This window comes from Lactuca saligna, chromosome 3, assembly GCF_052625555.1.
Source record: "Lactuca saligna cultivar CGN05327 chromosome 3, ASM5262555v1, whole genome shotgun sequence".
NCBI lineage: Eukaryota > Viridiplantae > Streptophyta > Magnoliopsida > Asterales > Asteraceae > Lactuca > Lactuca saligna.
In genome coordinates this window covers 217,587,723-217,607,895 of record NC_136419.1, presented here as the reverse complement: position 1 = coordinate 217,607,895, position 20,173 = coordinate 217,587,723, and the positions used below count along the sequence as shown (strand labels likewise).

General features: G+C 33.4%; 1 protein-coding gene and 1 long non-coding RNA gene across 2 annotated transcripts; both read left to right on the top strand.

The window, feature by feature from the left end:
- The first annotated feature begins 3,695 nt into the window (after nt 1-3,695).
- On the top strand, nt 3,696-6,818 carry LOC145034154 (uncharacterized). Its single transcript, XR_013677922.1, has 2 exons — nt 3,696-3,843; nt 6,091-6,818. It is a non-coding gene; the product is annotated as an uncharacterized LOC145034154 (long non-coding RNA).
- Nucleotides 6,819-9,300: 2,482 nt separating this feature from the next.
- Nucleotides 9,301-11,525, top strand: LOC145037830 (uncharacterized). The gene is made up of 5 exons (XM_078986565.1): nt 9,301-9,488; nt 10,120-10,337; nt 10,460-10,699; nt 10,789-10,943; nt 11,155-11,525. Exons 1-5 carry the CDS (start codon nt 9,390-9,392, stop codon nt 11,325-11,327), a joined length of 885 nt encoding a protein of 294 aa, XP_078842691.1. The 5' UTR covers nt 9,301-9,389; the 3' UTR covers nt 11,328-11,525.
- Nucleotides 11,526-20,173: the final 8,648 nt, after the last annotated feature.

The window sequence follows — 20,173 nt, the reverse complement described above, 5'->3', positions numbered from 1 at the left end:
CACACGACCTAAACAAGGACCTATGCTACACCACAATCTGTCCCGTTTCTATATGAAGTCATGTTTTTCGAAAAAAATATGTTCCTTCATATCAAATAGACAAATACCATTATACTATTGGTATTCATGATGGAAAAGAACATTTACCTACCTATATGACATATTGTATGGTAAGATTTCATGTCTTCCCACTTTATTTTTGGTCATCCTCTCAACATTAAGGCATTTCAAATCATCGAGCTCATGTATGTTTTTTCTTTTTGTCACATCATTTCCACAAACTTTTTAAAAATGTTAGTAACTTAAACCTTCTACACTTATTGATCATTTTTTTTTTTAAATTTAACCAATATACTCTCATCTTTGTGACATATTTTATAAAGCTATAATTTGTTATTTTAAAGCAAATGTAATATTTGATTTATAAAATATAAAGTTAATTAGCAATAATATTTAAGTGTTGTTTGTTTTTTCGAGCAATAATATTTAAGTGTTGTTTGTTTTTTCGAAGAGATAATGTCTGAAGTCTACGGACCACCTCTGCAACCCTCTGTAGTTTAAAATATAGATCAAACGGCTGCAACATGTAATAAAAAGTTTGTTTGTTTTTTAACGTTTGCAGACTGTTGCAATAAGTTAAAGTAAGGTGTGAATGTTTGAAGCAAATGGTTTAGTGTTGCGTCACGCAGCACACGCGCAACAGTTTTTAAGTTAGAAGTTTTTTGAAAAACAAACAGTTGCGAATGACCAAGTGTTGTGTGGCGCAGCAATAAGTAGTTAGAAGTTGGTTTTTAGAAAAAAAAAACAAAAAAACACCTTAATTAAATCAATATATTACATACAATACACGAAATTAAAATAAATACTACTAAATCTATAGTTCGGATTTCATTTTTATCCCATCGCACCACATTACGTATATGACTATAAAAATAAGAAACGATAAAAATGGCATATGATTAATTCCGAGTTAATATTTAATATTTGAGAAAATTTGAGAAGAAAATAACATGTCAGAACTAATAAAACTTTAAAAGTTAAATATAATAAAATAAGTTAAATGAATCATTAGACTTTGAAGTGTACCCATCAGTAGGGGTGAGTAAAACTAAAACTGAAAAACCGAAACCGAATCAAAACCGACTTTGAAGTGTACCTATCATTAGACTTTGGTGTTGTAATTGGTTTTTTTAGGTTTTTTAATCTGGGTTGTTAATTTTGTTTTATTTTTTAAGTCATAAAAATTTGCTAAAAATGGGTTACAACCCAAAACCCATCGGGTTAAACCCAAAACTCAAAACGCATGGGTTGAACCCAAAACCGATGAAACCGACCTACAAACTCAAAAATCGAAATCGACTTAAAACCGAACCCAACGGATTCTTAAACCCAAAAACCGAAATTTATGGGTTGGGTTCGGTTTTACCCTAAAATCGACCAAACCCGACCCATGCTCAGCCTAACACCATGAAGTTTTGTTGCTTGTCATTTACTCAACATCACTTACCCTAGAAAATTGCACGTATCCAAAGTTAAATTTCACCTAGTAGCTATTTATCTATTTAATATAAATAATCTTTAAAAAACATTACATAATATTTAATTAAAATAAAAATAATCATTTAAAAAAAAAACGACATTACATAAATAAAACATAAGACTATAAATAAAAATTAAAAGTAAAAGACATTACATAAATAAAAATCTACATATAAATTTTTTTGTATATTTTCCCTGGATCGTTATTTTCACAGGTAACATAATCTTGAGGTATTTGTCTTAGAGACATCGATTGGCATTTTAAGAATTTACATATTAGTAACATCTAATGCTCACGTCTCAAAGCAATGTTATGTTATATTCTTGTAGTTGAAGGTATTCATCAATTTTCCACCGTAAATAATGTAAGTCATTTAATGTCATTTGCTTATTCTCCGACGATGTAGCTCACTTTCCTTTATCCCTTCCAACCGGGCGCCAAAGCGGTTTTTTTAGAAGGCATCTTGTCGATATCATCATAGTCTATCAGGTAATAGTTGGGCATGGATGGACACAACATATTTACCTTTTTTTGTGGCTTTTGAGTATGTTTGAGACAATTTTGTTTGTTGTAATGTAAACAATACATTTGACCGAAGAACATGTTTAATTTAATTTTAGAACTTACATAGTTGCCAGAAAACATGACTGAGTTTTTTAGATCGATAATATCATACTCTTGACTTTTTTTTCCGACTATCTTAGACATTAGACTTAGCCTCATCTTTGACACTTGACTTGGTACTACTGGATGATTTGGTTTTTGTTGAATATGCTGGATACAAAGAGTCACAATTTCTACTTGTGTGACTGATCATTTGGCAACGACTGTATTTTTTACAATGCAAACAACTCCAAACATCTCTTTTGGAATTTTGTTCATTCTTATTTGAAAGCCCTTAGTAGCACATTTGAACCCCAAACTAAGCTTAATGTCTTCTTTGTATTTGAATAGTTGAAATAGTTTTACATTTCAAGAATAATTTTGGGTTACAACACCTTTACGTTTTTATTGTGATAATTCGGAAACGGTAAGGATTCATGCATTCCAAATGAGTAATTTGTATTTTTTTAGAAGCTGAAAAATAATAACGGTACTTTTCATGTCGAGGTTTTCAGACTTGTTGGGTCTTAGTTTCTTATTTTCAGATTTAGTCTCATCCTCAACAAATCCGGTAAAGCTTTGGAATTGTTCAACTAGGTCTCCCTGTGAAATTATATTACCATCATTAATCAACAATATTAGTTTGCCTTATCATTTGTAGATTTATCAACATCAAGTGTTGCAGAAAAATCAACAATCTTACCTTTATACCTAAAATCATCCCCTTCTATATGCCCATTGTAAGAAGGGATATGATTCAATGACATATGTAATAAATTACAAATCTAGTTACTCGTAGCACCGAAAGACCCATTGTCACCATAATAATTTTTCCCTGAAAATCGATTAATACGACTTTTCATGACATGATTAACAATTGTATTGTGTTAGGAGACTTACTACTAACAAAACTAAAAAAAAAAAATAACATCACTATCATTAAGAATATGCATAACTATGTATAATTGAGAACATTGAAGAGATAGATATATGTTTGATTAGGGACTTGGAAGCAACCAACATAATTAACCCATAAAAGTTGATATCAATACTTATATCTACATCAAAACATGTATAGTCTGGATTGATATACTATATAGATCTCTCAATTCGTGTTCATTACTCTCCATTTGTTTTCTCCATTAGAAACAAGTACTCTAAACATTTCCTTATACGAATTCATTTCTTTTAGTATCAAAAAGCTTTATGGGTTTATCCATATAACGATCTAATTCTCATTTGGTAATCCAAGAACCAAGTATTAATTAAAATGAATAACTTTAATTGGGATTAAAAAATAAAAATAAAAATCTAAAGGATTATAGCAGTGAATAAAACGAAAAAGTGTTATTATGAAAAAGTGTGGGGTCAAGATTTAAAGCTGCCTTTGTCAAGAGTTTTATTTTAGGGGTAGAAATTGTTATCATGAAAAAGTTTGGGGACAAAAGTGAAAATTTTGCTAATATCCCCACAACAACGACGGGATTCTGTTTGGGCTCTTTTCTTGGGGCCGATGGGTCCTATTAGCTCATGTACCCTCCAAATTCTAAACTTAATCAGCCTAGTCTTTGTTTCGTTCGTTTTTGGTGGCCACGAACGAGTTGCGACGAGGTGAAGGAGGGCTGTTGTCTGTTGAAGTTTAGCTACCATCGAAGGAGGAGGAAGGGGGAGAAGCTCGTGCCATCTTCGTCCAGCCTGAGGTATGCCTTTCTCCTTCTTTTCGCTTTTTTTTTTCTTGAGAAACACCATCGTTGCCATGGCCGGTAGCCTAGGCTGCTGGTGTGTTTTCTCTTCATCGTCACCCACGACCACTAGGGTCCCGTTTGATAGTTGCTGATTGAAAAAGTACTGACTGAAAAAGTCTGTCTGAGTAATAAGTTCTGACCGAGTAAGAAACCATATTATTTGATTGTACATCTGACTGAATTTGTTGACCGATGCAAAATGACCATTTTACCCCTGATGTTTTATACAATGATAGATGAAATTGCTTTACACAGATGATTAAACTTTGACAAAAATAAGCTTTCTACTACAATTTATGATGCAAAAACATTAAAAATTACCAAGGTAAGTGAACTAATAATCATTGGAATATATAAACTCAGAATTTAAACACAAAATCTAAAATTCACATGAAATATGAGCTGTGATGAATTGCAATATTAAAATTGTGCCAATTGTCAAATTCATGTCCACACCCTCAAACTAATATTCACATTTCATTGAAGGCCCAGTCGTTAAGAGTTTGACTTTCAGTAATGGCTTTATGACTCCCATCAATTTTAGACTCCAACTTCTCATTTCATCAAACCCCCAATTCAATTCACCTCTCAAATGATCTAATCGGTCGCAATTAAGTATACCCACATCCAGATTTTCTTCATCAATTTGCGGGTTCTTCATCTTCTTCATCTCATAAACAAAACATAAATGTTAAAAAATCAAACAGCAAGCAAGAACATAACATCAAAAATCGGAATTGAATTGGAGCATAGCAATAAAAATCGGAACTTTAAACAACAACAAAACAACAAAGAACAACATCACAGCAAACAACAGCATCACAACAACATAACAGCAACAAAACAACAATATTCAGTTATAAAACAAGATTATAACAACATAACAGCAACAGAACAACAATTGTTTCAGCAAATAAGAAAAAAGAACAAAGGAAGTGATTAGAAGGAGGAAAAAGGTAGAAGCTTACCTGATGAGAGAAGATGAAGGACGGATCAATCGGAGGGAGAGGAAGAGGTTTTTGCCGGCGCTGAAAGACGAAGAAAAAAAGAACGAAGGAGGCGCTGAAAGAAGAAGAACGAAGGAGGCTGCTGGAAGAGAAGAAAGAATGGGAACGTTAGGTCACAAGGGTAATTTTGGAAACCGCATATGCCTTTCTCACTCAGCAAGTTTTTATCTTCTAACCCACTCAGAGGTTTCTTTCCGAGAAAGACATCCGAAATTGAATTATCAAACGCCTTCAGCTGACCGAGTCAGCCAAAATTGTCTGACTCGACTCGGTCAGACACTTATCAAACACAGTCTAGGTGGTTGTGGTTGTGTGCGTGTGTGTTGATGTGAAAGTCCATAAGTAATTCCTTTTTGAGTGTTTCGTGTGTGTGTTATGTATGGTTTTTCTTTCGTCACCGCTGTGAACCACCATAAAGCCACCACCGGCAGCCTCCTGTCGTCGGTGTGTGACACTTCCTGCCACCATAAACCACCATGGGTAGGTGGCTGTGGGTTAGTTGTTAATGGAAATCCCTAGACTAAAAAAAACAAGAAATCTTATAATTTTTATTTATGGCAAACCAATAATAACAACATACTTTTGTTTATGGTGGTTTGACCACCACTAACCATCAAAACACCACCATCGAACCACCAATAAATGATGGTTCTGTATAAGGCCCCATATTCAGTTCTAGATGCCATAAAGAGCTTAATGGGTTAAGATGGAAGCTTAACCCTAAAATATGTAAAAGTTTATAATTCATGGCTAAGCCCTAATTTTATATTTCATTAAGTCATGCATTAAGAATTTTGAGTAAAGATGACTAATACACTTTGGAAACATTATATGTAACCAATTATTATGTATAAAGTGCTAAGACTAAAGCTTAACCATTAATTTCTTAATGAGACATTAAATGTGACTTAAAAGCTATTATGATTAATCTTTCCAATTCTACCCTTTAACTTCTAAAATTTGTACAAGGCAATTAGAATACCTAAAAATAATGAGACAGTTTTATGGAAAGCTTAGTGTGTCTACTTTATTCAAATTTTGAATCATTTTTCTTGAATCCAAATCCTTGATAGGTAATAAAATATATTTCGAACATAACACAAAAATCAAAGAGAAAACAAGGAGATATGTACATACGCATTATAAGAGTAATATATCAAAGCACAAACTAAATAATGTTATAATTGTTGTGTAGGTTCTCTTTAAGGAAAGGATTCATCTAGCTTCCGCTAGATAAGTTTCAAGTTCAAGGAGGTGAGTTACACTAACTCTCTTATTACATAGACATTACTTATTTTACGTTATTGTTTAGGGATACCCTAATCCGATAGAGTGAACAAGGAAATGCAGAATGTGGTTTGTCCTATAGTAAGGCAAGTTGCACTCCTATCTCTTAATTCCCTATTAGGGAGTAAGGAGGGGTAGTTCCCGAACTTTGTGTTGGTTCTGAACTGAGTGTTGGTTCCGAACGTCAAATGCGTCTGGGAGCAAAAGTTGCAATTCCGATTGGTTGCGAAGATCGGAAGATATTGGAAGGCACATATCCAAATTCAAATTCTGAAATGAGTTCTAATTCTGAGGAGGGTGTTGGTTGCGATTGGATACGACTGGTTGCGAACGATCGCAATCCATCACCGTCTCTAGTTATTCGATGTGAACGACTGATGCTTACTATGGGATACAAAGTCTACTTGTTAGAATCAATGGCGCGTGGGGTTTGCATGGTAACTTGCATGGATTAAGGATGGAATATTCTCTTTATTTTTGGAATCGATATTTACTTCTATTTATTTTAGTTTCCAGTAAGCCTCTGATAGGTGGTTTCTTTTTTGTAATCATTTTCAGGCTATAAAATAGCCCCATTGTCGAACTTTATGAATGCATGACTGAATTTTGAATAATAGAGCTTTGGTGTTCTTTTGAGTTGCTTACTCGCCATTTGTCATTTCTAGGACGCGTTTTCTATATTGATTTGAATTCAAATCAATAGGTTTCTATTTGTCTTCATCAATACTCAATCTATAGGTCTAGATTGTTTATTAAATCTATATTTTCTTGTTTTCTTGTTGATTAAGTTATTATTTTCGCTGCATTCATATTACTTGAAAGCAAACCCCCTGCATATTCATATCATAAGTGGTATCAGAGCACATATTTCGATTTTCTTGATAAGTTATTTAATTTTACTCGATTTCCAGATTGTGTTGTTGGTGTTGTTGAAATCGCATCAGGAGCCATGAACTTTGATGATCCAAATTTCGTTAATGTCTTGCGTGAAGCTTTGCGTGACTTGCAAGAAGGAGATAGGAGGCAAGCTAGGCGTGGGCAATTTAGGGTTACTAAAGATTGCAAGGTCAACAAATTCCTGAATTCATTGGTGTGCCCAATCCAGAAGTATATTTGGATTGGGAGAGAAAGGTCAATGGAAGATTCTCTTTGTTTATTTGTTGTAAGATAAACAAGTATGTTTGACTGATGAACGTGTTTAATTTAATTTTAGAAGTTACAAACTTAGTAGAAACATGACTATGGGTTTTATATCAATAATATCCTACTCTTAGACTATTTTTGACTAACTTTGTAATTAGGTTTAACTTTACTTTTGATACTTGACTTGGTTTTACTTGATGATTCGTTATCAGTTGAATATGCTGGATATAGAGTGTCACAATTTCTATTTGTGTGACAGATCCTTTGGCAACGACTGCATTTTTTTACAAAGCAAACAACTTCAAACATGTCTTTTGTAGATTTCCTCACTTTTATTTGAAAGCTCTCAGTAGAAAATTTGAATATCAAGTTAAGCTTAAGGTCTTCTTTGTTTTTTAACAGTTGAAATAGCTTCACATATGAAAAATAGTTATGGGCTACAAACCTTTTACGTTTTTATTATGATAATTCAGGCAATGGTAAGGGTTCAGACATCCCTAATGAGTAGTTTTTTTTTTCTTCAAAATATAATAAATAATGGTACTTTCCATGTCGGGGTTTTCGGGTTTATCAGTTCTCAATTTCCTCATCTTCAGATTTCGTCTCATCTCTAGCAAATTTAGTGAAGCTCTGTAACTGTTCAACCAGGTATCAATGTGAAATTATATTACCATCATCATCAACAATATTAGTTTTGCCTTATCATTTGCAAATTCATCAACATCAAATGTTGGAGTATCATCATCAACAACCTTACCTTTATAGCTAAACTCATCTTTTCTACACATCCACTCTAAGAAGGAATATGATTTAATATCATAGGTAATAAATTACAAATTTGGTTATATCTAGCATCGGAAGACCCATTATCATCATAACGTTTTTCCATAGAAACCGATGAATACCACTTTTCATAGCATGATTAACAACAAACGGTTGTATTTTGTGAGGATGCATACTACCAACAAACTAAGAAAATATTTGACATCAATATTATTAAGAATATGCATAACTATGTTTGATCCATGACATGGAAAGAATGGACATATTTGATTGGTGTGTAACCTAAACTTGGAAGCAGTCAGCGTAATAACCCAAAAAATATTGAAACTACCACTTACATCTACATCAAAACATATATAATCTGGAGCAATATGTTGCATGATCCCTTCATTCATGTTCTAAACATTTCCTTATATGAACTCATTTTTTTTTAGTATCCAAAAGCTTTATAGATTTACCTAACAATGACAATACAAATGACCAGGGGCGGAGCCAATAGGGGGGCTAGTGAGTGTTCCCCCCCAACTTAATTTGTATTAGTGTATTATCAATCAAAGTTCCCCTTTATATTTTTACGATATATGCCTTAATCCCTGTTAATCTAAAATTCTAGTTCCGTCCCTGCAAATGTCATAATATAAAATGTCAGGAACTTTAGTTCAAAATGTCCGTATATTACGGATTATGCTACATAATGCACTTTTCCATTCCAAAATGTATGAGAGTGCTAGATTATGAACAAGACTACGATCAACCACCACCAACTCCGAAATATTCATTAGTCTTAGCTTATCACTAACCTACGCTCTTGCAGCATGCCCCCTTCGGGCAATACGCGATGCAGCCGAGCCATCGCTCTTCGATCGCTATATTCTTGCGATAGCGAGATTTAGCAGTAGCGAGGGGAAGGCGTGGTTCATACTCTAAGAGAGAGTAAATGCGAAGGTTCGGATCGAAGATCTTCGCGAGACAGCCCCGGGCACCATAGCATGTCGGGAATAAGGGGGGACTTACTTCACGTAACCACTCCCTTGGGTGTTGAAAGTAAGCGAACATTTTTTAATACGTAAAAAATGGTTATATATTTTTGTTTAAAATATTTTGTTTATAATGGTTAGTTTAATGAATTTCCCTTTAATTAATAATCTAATAATACATATTGCACACATGGCATGATGTTATTGGTTTCACCACGCAAATAGAAGAATCGATGACTCTCCCCACCTTCGTACGGAGCAGCTCGCCGAGACACTTGCGTTCCTAACAAAATTCTAAACAAAAATGGCCGAAGAAACCGAAACTCCGACAATAACAACAGCATCAGGATCCGAGAAGCATATCAATCCGTCTTCTAATTCTTCTCAATCCGATCCTAAGCAGGTTTGGAACCTCTATTGATTTCAAATATGTGATTTGACATTGCGAGCTTCAATCAAGATCAGTTTTAGGGTTTTTTTGTTACATTTTCCCAATCGTTTGAGTGGTTTTAATTTTTGTGTGTTTGTGGCTAGATGACGACGTTGATCTGTAGCAGAATTGTTAAACTAGTTTGAGTTAAAATGTAAAATATTACTTTTGGTAATTCGTTCAAAACCCTAAAGACCAAATTGATGTCAAATTTTGCCAAGAACCATATGCAATTCTCCCTGCGTTCAGAATGAGATAACTCTGACTTAGCAGGCGTAGATTTGATGTAGAATGTTTTTATAATTTTGACACCAACAGTTTCCTATTCGTAGCACTTGTAACAAACTTTATTATAGTTCCCAAATTGTGTCGAAGTATTCGATTTTTGTATATACTTCTGGAGCTAAGCATAGGGAGTAATTCTTTTATCTGACGTATATATATGTGCAACATGGAAGTGTATAATCTGATGTTCTATCAGTGTATCTTGTAGCTATTGCTAATAAGAAAATGGATAACATGGATCCGAATCTTACAAACATTGAAAGTCTGATATTTATAGTTTTGAAAATTTTGGAAGTTAATAATTCATTTAACTTTGCAGTTACCTCCATATCCATTCTATGGGTTCACAGCACCAAATGGGGAACACCCAATGTATCCAATCATGTACCCAATGCTTATTCCTCCACAACAGGGTCAGGATCAGATGGATCATGGAGCAGGAATATACGCTGTTCCCACTTTTCCAAATTCATTCATGGGACCCGTTGCTGGAATTCCAACTAATACTCTCATCCCTTTTACTTACAATATCCCTACGTAAGTATTCATTCGGATTTTGTAAATACCTTTCATCTTTTTGTTAAACGCAAGAAAAGAAATAGCTGTGTAGTTTCATTTGAGTATAAAGTTATTAAAAAAAAGTGTTGATTTTGTATCAGTGGACAAAGTCCTACTGAAGGTGGAACAGGTGGTGAGGAGGTCGGGCAGGCCGGGCAGGTCGGGCAGCAACAGCAGGGGGCAGGACAACAAAGACAAGTTGTGGTTCGGAGGTTTCAAATTGCAATTCATCTTGATTTGATGCTGATTTTAAAGCTGGCAGCTGTTATTTTCTTGTTCAATCAAGATGGCTCAAGGAAAAGGCTTGTCCTGCTCATATTCTTTGCCTCACTCATCTATCTGTAAGTTATCTTAATATTTCTATTTCTCCTTTAAATAATATTATTATTATTATTATTATTACTTATTAAAATGTGTGTGTGTGTGGCAGGTATCAGACGGGCGCTCTCGCACCATTAATACGGTGGCTCTCACAAGGAATGCAAAGGGCGGGTGCACCTCCACAACAAGGTAGAGCGGGCGTTAGGGCAGCAGATCTCATCCCTCCAGCTGCAAGGCAAGAACATGAAAATCCTCTTTTGCCAGGTATTCATTCTCTCTCTTTCTCTCTCACTAGTAGTTTTTTTCCCATCCTTTGATAATTTCATAATTAATCAGTGTATTACATCAGAAAACTATTACTAAGAATGGTTTTAAATAAAAGTGGGTTGCGATTTCTTACGTTTCAACTTTTTTTTTTTTTTTTTTTTTTTTTTTTTTTTTTTTTTTAATTTTGGGATACAAACTCTGTTGTTAGATGGACAAGTTGGAGGCGAAAATGAAAACCAAAATCGTGAAGGTGATGGGAATGAAGAAGGTGAAGTTGATAATGGAAACAATAATCGATGGTGGGGAGTTGTGAAGGAGATTCAATTGATTGTTTTTGGCTTCATTACTTCTCTTCTCCCCGGATTTCACAATATCGATTGAATTTCATTATACACCAAATATTGTTGATGAATTAGGGGTACTTTTTTAAGGGAAAAAAAAAGGAAGGTTTCGTTTATAAACTCAATGGATGTCATGATATATATAGGTATGCTATTTCTTCCATTTTTTCTTGTATGACATATTATAAGACTTGTTAGTGCTCTTTTGAGATCATTTTGTGATATGGGTTCTACCAAATTGTCGACGTGTCACTAGTTATTATAAATAGATGGCTGGTGTCTTGAAGGCAAAGATTCATTTATAGAACACTTTCTGTCTTAATTTCTTTTATCGATTTTATTTCGGTTTAACATCAAATGTTCGTTCCTTGTTACAACATTATACTTTTAATTAAGACACTACACATCGAGTCAAAAATGTTCCAAGAAGATCATTTCATGAAGGAAACATATACACAAAAGATCACATTACATTTAAATATGTTTACAAAAAAAAAAATCATTTCATGAATAGGTTTCTTGTCCTATTTTGTATTGGCAAACACTAAACATGCGCTGATTGTTTTTAAGAAAAATGGAACCCTTCGTTATTATATCCTTTATTTAAGGAAGTTGAACTATCTTCTTCATCCTTTTTCAAGAGTGTTGTTCTGTATTTTGTCCAAAACTTTTCTTTCACTTAGGCCTCTTTTTTGGAATGCATTTTGGTCTTGATTCAACTTGAGATTTAAATCTAGTTTTAAAGCGGAATTCCATGTCAACTTGAACTTGAGATCTACCAATAAAACTAGAGGAAATACACGACAAAATCTATATAGTTCATGTTGTTGATATTAAAAGTTTCAAAAAACTTTCCTACACACTAGCATATTCGAGTTGTGAAGGTATACATATTACATACCCCATCATCATGTACCCTAATGGATATACATATTCTAGTTATTGATTAAGATGCAATATGTGTTCAAAATTTGAAAGTGTATTGATGGATAAATTTTTAGAGTACAACGTCCTAATAACAAATTATTAGAAAATGCGATGTTGTAGTAAAGCCGTCTTCATGTATTAGTATTTTTGGGTTAAACTCAAATAAAATTTATTGTTCTATAAATGTTTTTAGCTTTTAAGCTTTCAAGTCAAACTTTGTCTACTATTATAGCTTTGATAAGTATCTTTATCTAATAAACTCTCGAATTATACTTGCGTTCCTTGTAAATATACCTTTCAATTAAAACATGCATAATATAAGATGCCAAGAATAGTAAAGAAGAAACATCCTTGACGTCACATGATTAGGATAATTGTAGTACACCCATGACACTGAATCGGATAGTTTCCATTGATTTTGTAACATGTTTACAAGTCCACATAATCGATATATAAAACTATGGTTTATAATTCCAGGTCTAAGAATACAATACAAGCCAACCCTTAAAACATATTCAAGGAGCTCTACACGTCGCTAGCTCTTTCAAGAGTATGACCAAATTGCTTCCTCATTGCAACAATGATATGTACTTTCAACAATTACCAAATTCCACAACTCAATATCTAAGTTTGATGTATTTAACATATTTCAATCTATATTATCAAGTTATTCAACTTCAAGCTCTCGAATTTATTAACATATTTCGATCTTATATTTTCAAGCTATTCAAGCTCTCGAATTTATTAACATATTTTGATCTATATTTTCAAGCTATTCAAGCTCTCGAATTTATTAACATATTTTGATCTATATTTTCAAGCTATTCAAGCTCTCGAATTTATGCTTGAATTTTCCTTGAGCTAAACTCAAGCTGCCATCATAAATTATAATGAATTGTCGAACTATCAAATCGAGTTCGATCTTAGCTTCGCTCTATCAAGTCGAGCTCAAACTCTATCAATGTATAGTGATTCTGATGATCTACTACCAAATAAAATATGCATATATCATATCAGTTGAGGTGTGAAATTCCACACAGGGGATCCAATGTTCAAACTCTTACATGTCTAAAATAATATTAGTGTTCCGCGATTGATCTTTTACGTGGACGTTGGACGGATTGATGTGGACTGATCAAATGGTGCTATTTATTTATTAAAATTATTTACAATTTCCAAATTATATTTGTAATATTTTTGGAGGAAAAAATTGTTAATCTTAATAAATAAAACATTGAATGAAGTAGGACCAAGACCTTCCTAACTCTGCTACTATTCATGTGACACTAATTTCTCATCATTCAATGACAACAAATAATGTGCACATGATTTTAAATCAATTATATTTCCAAAAAATCTAAACTATCTCAACTGTTGATAAAAGCAAACCTAGATAATAATGGCACATTTTCAAATATATCGAGCTTTTACTTGAGTTCGATGGGGTTTATTTTATAGCTAGTTCGAACATAAAAACAATTACAAATAATAATTCAAGGTAGAGTTTATAAAAAATCGACTGCTCACTGAATTTTCCAAAAGAAATTTGTTTGTGATTTCCATATTTTTCACAATCTTGTCTCATCGGAATTTAACATTTTTTTTAGCAATAAAATCCTTATCGTAAAAGAAAATTTACTAAAACCATGTGGGTCGATATTTATTAAATGAAATTGGATAAATTTAACTATTTGAAGTTGTAAATATGCGAGAATGATTTTTTTGGACTAAATTATGATTTTTTAAATTTAGAAGACCATTCTAGAAAAAAAAAAATTATGTTATATTATGTGAATATGTATAAGGATATGTTTGGTGCTCCACAGCTAGCTCATAAGTTAGTTTATTTTTCGAGCTTTTTTATATTGTCATGTTTGGTAAGTTAAAAAGTAGCTTATAAGCTAACTTTTTGAAAAAACTAGTTAGACTAACTTTTTATGAGTTTTTTTAAAAATTTTCAAATACACCTCTTAATTAATTATAAAAACACATACTCTTACATGTCTTTTTATGTAATTTTATATATTTAAGCTAGTTTTTCAGCTTGTTTTACCAAACGTTATTTTTTATCAGTTAGCTTTTCAGTTAGTACGCCAAACATAGCCTAACCAAAAGCTTTTAAGCTAGCTTTTAAGCTAGCTTTTAAGCTTGTTTTACCAAAAGTTATTTTTTATCAGCTAGCATTTCAGCTAACAGCTAGCTTTTCAGTTATTACGCCAAACATAACCTAACCAAAAGCTTTTAAGCTTGCATTTTCTTATTGAGAATAACGAAGAATTGAGGAGATAAACAAAAGGTGTAGCTTGGAAGGGGTAAAGAGTGAAGGATGTTTAATTTGGAGTATAAAGGTTACAAAACTTACGAGTAGATAATAAAAGAGCTCCATGTCAAGTGTTTTGATGAAGACGTCACCAACTTGAATGCAATGGTAGGTATTCATGCTTGAATTGTAACTATTTTGAAAGATATATTTCTTATGAATGAAGAAGCGTTATAGGCCTTATACGAAATGTAAACTTTAGGCATGCCAATCTCGACAATGTTGTGACATCTCAACATATTGCCAAGAAATAAATATCGTAAGCCACTAAACTCTCCAACATCGATGCACTTGTATCTAATCAAGTTCTCATGCTCCAACTCAGCGGCGATTCCAACATTTTTTTGTGGGAAACTATTGAATTTTTTCAAAAACATAAAGGGTTTTACAAGTAAACTTTAAAATAAATTGAGTATTTATATGTAAAAAATTTTAGCCATTGGGTGAATGTGCTTTCATACTCCTAAAGCTCTACAACTGTCATTGGTCTAAACGGTTGTGAATTTCAACGAATTATAAGCCCGAGTTTGCTACTTTCATACTACAAAGCGACGAAACCTTAACACCTTTCTATGAAGCCCACTTGCGACTAATGCTTAAAGAAACCTGAGAAGCTAAAGAAAGTCGCCGTCATCGCCAACATAGTTACAACCACCATCATCACCGATACGAAGATCACCCACAACCTATCCACCCAAAATAAGATGCCACGTCAACGACAATGGACACGTATAGGATATGTATGATCTCACATGTACAGTGTAACTACACGTAACTTATTCACCCTTTCATTTTGCCAAATATTAGCCTAACTTATTTACAGCTCTTATATAACAATAATCTTTAAAAAAAACAAATAAGAATAAATAATATCAACAGTGTATGTGGTTAACAATAATATCACAAGTTATTTTGTTTGAAACATATGGTCGCTATAGTTTAAATTTCTTACACGATTGATTAATAAATCTTCACGATGTTTCACATTTGATCTAAAGTTACTATTTTATTCATAAGTTAATTTTTTTTTATTAAATGTTAGTATCAATTTTTGTATTTAACCCACACATCACCCCTCAATACCCATTATCTCCCTTCCGAAAGAGCCTATATAAATTTTGACACACACTAATAAAAACCATCATTCTCGCACAGTAAAGTGCATTTATTGACATCACAGCGTCTTGCTGTAACAAACAACCCCCTCCTCGAAACCCCACTATTTTTCATCTTTTTCTTGTCTTCAAAATTTTTTATGGGATAAATTCCGTAATATAAAGAAGACTGCTATAAAATAAACATAAACAAAAATGTTTTTTCTAACCTTAAGAATGAAGATGTCACATCTCATAAACAGAAATAACTAGAAATTATATTAAAAAAGAGGCAGAGAAAATGATTTGTTAATATATTGTTAATCAGAAATAAATAATTGATTTGTTGATTTATTATGTGATTAATAAATTAATATGACATCAATAATTAATATAATTAATAAATTAATATGAAATCAATAAGAATTAATTAATTATTTATCTGAATTGATCTAAAATTAATTAATGATTAAATTGAATTAAATAAAGATGTAATGGTAAATTGTAATTGTTTAATTGTTAAACAAAATAAACCATTCTAGAACCCTCCATGGCATGGACGGTGTTGGAGGGATTCCTAGTGCAACGTTCCCATTTTCATTACAAAATTCTTCATTTTTATTTATTAAAATATATCAGAGTATGATTACAATGTGTAGAAACATGTTGTGAATGCGTTTGTGTACAGTCGAACCTTATCCTTCTCACGAAGCACATGAAAGACATTTATAACAACTGAGTAAGCGTTAAGCTTAATGAGTTACCCAATATATTATATACCACAATAAATATACATGCATACAAATAGGACCCACCCAAACTACTTCATGGGCCCCTCAACATACACAACGGACCCGCCTAAACTACATTGTGGCAATCCAGAGAATACATCACCAGCTGTCGTTAATATTTAACGATAGGCCGTAAAAATGTAATAAGGATATCTTTATAGCCACACGATATATTTTAATATATTCGAATTTTCCATCCTCAATTATGTCAACTATTAAGCTCAAAAATAAGCGCACAAAAGTCACATCATTTTGAGAGTAGGTTAACATATTTAGATTCTATAGGTTATAACAATTCCAAAAATAGAAATTCCGTAAGTGAAACGTCCCAAAAATAAGGGCTAAAAAATTTCATATTAAAATTAATAAGACGGTAATCCAAAACATCATCATAAAACCAAGATTGATCAAAGTAGGGGTGTTAACAGGGCTGTTCGGTTCGGATAACAATAAAATTGTGAACCGCCACCACGAAGCGGGTAACTAGGGTTCGGTTCACGGGTACCCATTAAATATAAAAAATCAAATACAGTCAAAATTATAAACTTCATTCGAACGATTTATTTCAAAAAATTAGTATGTGCAAAAGTTATAAGAACATAATGACGCTCAAATAATGTATATTATAATTGGCATAATAAATATAAAAATAAAAAATACAAGAAAAATAATGTAGAATTGCAAAATTGGGATTGACAATCATGATTTTTGTATGAGATATGACTAGAATATTATATATATATATATATATATATATCAAGCGGTTCGGTCCGGTTATCTGCAAATACCTAAGTATCCAAACCAAGCCGACCCGTTGATATCCGGGTTTTTTGGTTTTGTTTTTTTTTTTCCAGTTTCGTTTTTTTTTTTTCCGGTTTCGGATCGGCCGATTCAGCTCGATTTTTCGGTTTTACATTTTTTTGCATATATATATCAGGCGGTTCGGTCCGGTTATCTGCGACTACCTAAGTATCCAAACCAAGCCGACCTGTTGATATCCGGTTTTTTTGGTTTTGTTTTTTTTTTTTTTTTTTTTTTTTAGTTTCGAGTTTTTTTTCCGGTTTCGGATCGGCTGATTCAGCTCGGTTTTTCGGTTTTACGTTTTTTTTGCATACCCCTAGATCAAAGTGAATCACTACATCATACAGTATCAGAGTAAATCATAAAATGCAGAATAAGGTGGTGTATGTTCTGCAATCATCTTTGGCCCTTCCCTTTCGAACCAGAAGTATATGAAAAATAAACTGAAAATCGTAAGCACAAAGATTAGTGAGTCCCCAAAAATATCGTACATAATAAACACATACTGGGCCCCCTCCCTTCATCAAGCCTATCCCGACATCGGTCCCCGCCCGACATCGAGTCCTGCGCGGTATACGAACACATACGATAATCACAAAGACAACAACATACAATATGGTCATCGAGCCTTGCTAGACATCGGGGCTCGCCCATTAAGCATACCATCACATAACACATGCAAGTGTAACATCCCAAAAATTTCAACAAATTTTAAACTTTTCGAAACGATCCTTTTACTAATAAAATATTTTCAAAAATAGTGTTCTCAAACATTATTTGAAAATCAGAGTTTCCTAAGATCCAATATGTTGTAAAACAGAGGATGTGTACGGTCACGCCTTCGCTTTGCCACTCCGATCATCTAAAAAAAAAAAAAAAAAAAAACTGAAACCATAAACAAATTTGTAAGCACAAAGCTTAGTGAGTTTCCCCCAAAATACCCCCACGCAAAACAAGCATAAACACAAATACGCATGCCAGGCCCAATAGCCTCGGGTTGGAATACCAGGCATGTCCACGATGGGTCCAGCCATCCTCGGGATGGAATACCTGTTGGGTTATGAGCATTCTAACACTCCTAAGTGTACATGCAACCCTAAATACCTTGGATCTATGTTTTCTCTATTATACATGCAAATATGAACATCCAAGGTATTATCCTAATCTAGCATACAAAACTATCAATATAACAAGATAGAATACATACCTCTTTGATGTAGAATGTCTTCATGAAGCTTGAGTGCCTAGCCCCAATAGTGTGGAAGCCTAAAATGGAATCACAATCACCAAAACACTTAGAATGACTTGAGAGAGTTCTACACTTCATGAAATCGGCTAGCCCTTTTTTAGAATGATACTAGTGGCCGATTTTGTCAAGAATAAGATCTTTATATAGTGTTACAATTAGGGTAAATCCTTAATTGTCATGGCTTTCCGTTTCCTTGGATCCATGGGTTCAAATACACCATGGAGCATCCATGGACCATCCTATGGGTTTTAGCCCAACTTGATTATCCATGGAGCATTAGCCCACTATATAAGTATGGATGATTTACACAATCAACCCATATATTTAATTAGTCTTCTTTTGATCACTTAATTAATCCTAGATTAATTCTTGATCAATACTAATTAAATAATCTTATTATTCTTATTATTAATATACTAGAACTTATAATATATTAATAACCATAAGTGTCTTATTTCTCTCATTATAGTCTATCCAAGTGCATGATGGTATGCAACCCAAATGGACCATGCCGGGTCGGGTCAAGTCTTACCAATTATAGTTATGGACTTAGACATTAATCCAACAATACCCTCGTATCATAAGCATATTGGCCCAATCAGCCTCGGGCTGGAATACCAATATGTTGGGTCCAATCAACCATCATGTTGGAATACCCAGGGTTTGTTGGCCTACCGCCTCAACCCTACCACTCCTCCCGAGCCTCCGTTCCTACGACTTACAGTCGGTTCGCATCGAGTATCTTGGCCTACCACACAAATCAGGACCGCCTCAACCCAACCAAACACAATATGTCGACATATAAAGAAGCATGATCAAGTAGGCACATAATACAAGCAACAACAATCATACGACTCACTACTGCTTACTAATCCTATCACCACATACAATCTCGCTACCAGCTAACCCCTATAGAATGCGTAACCATAAGTAACCAAAGGTGAGATAGCCACCCAAATATATAGTGTCACACTCCCAAACCAAGGATGGCGGAAACGTCCAGGGGTGGCGGACTTCATGTATAGTATCATAACAATGACTACAATAGTGATCAAAGCAATACAACCAATCATAAATATAATTGGAAAATAATTACATGGTTTCAAGTGTTACATATTTCAAAGTGATTGAATACAACATGATGTAAAAAATAGTTGTTCAATGTCGTAGCGTTCCATCCTCAAAAGCTTGTGGTTACCTGGGTTCGTTGAATTCCTGAGAATACAAGTAGTTTTGAAAAAATAGTGTCAATAATTAAGTTGGTGAGTTCATAATCTTTTTGAATGAAATATCGAAATCCTTTATTGTAAAAGTAGTGTTGGTTCCAGGAAAATCCAATATATATATATATATATATATATATATATATATATATATATATATATATATATATATATAAAGCGGTTCGGTTCGGTTATCTGCGAATACTTAAGTTTTCAAACCAAGTCGACCGTTGATATCTGGTTTTTTCGGTTTTGTTTTTTTTTAGTTTCGTTTTTTTTCGGTTTCGGATCGGCCGATTCAGCTCGGTTTTGTCGGTTTTACATTTTTTTTTGCATACCTTTAGATCAAAGTGTATCACTACATCATAAAATATCAAAGTAAATCACGAAATGCAGAATAAGGTGGTGTGTGTTCTGCAATCATCTCGGGCCCTTCCCTTTCGAACCAGAAGTATGAAACAAAAACTGAAAACTGTAAGCA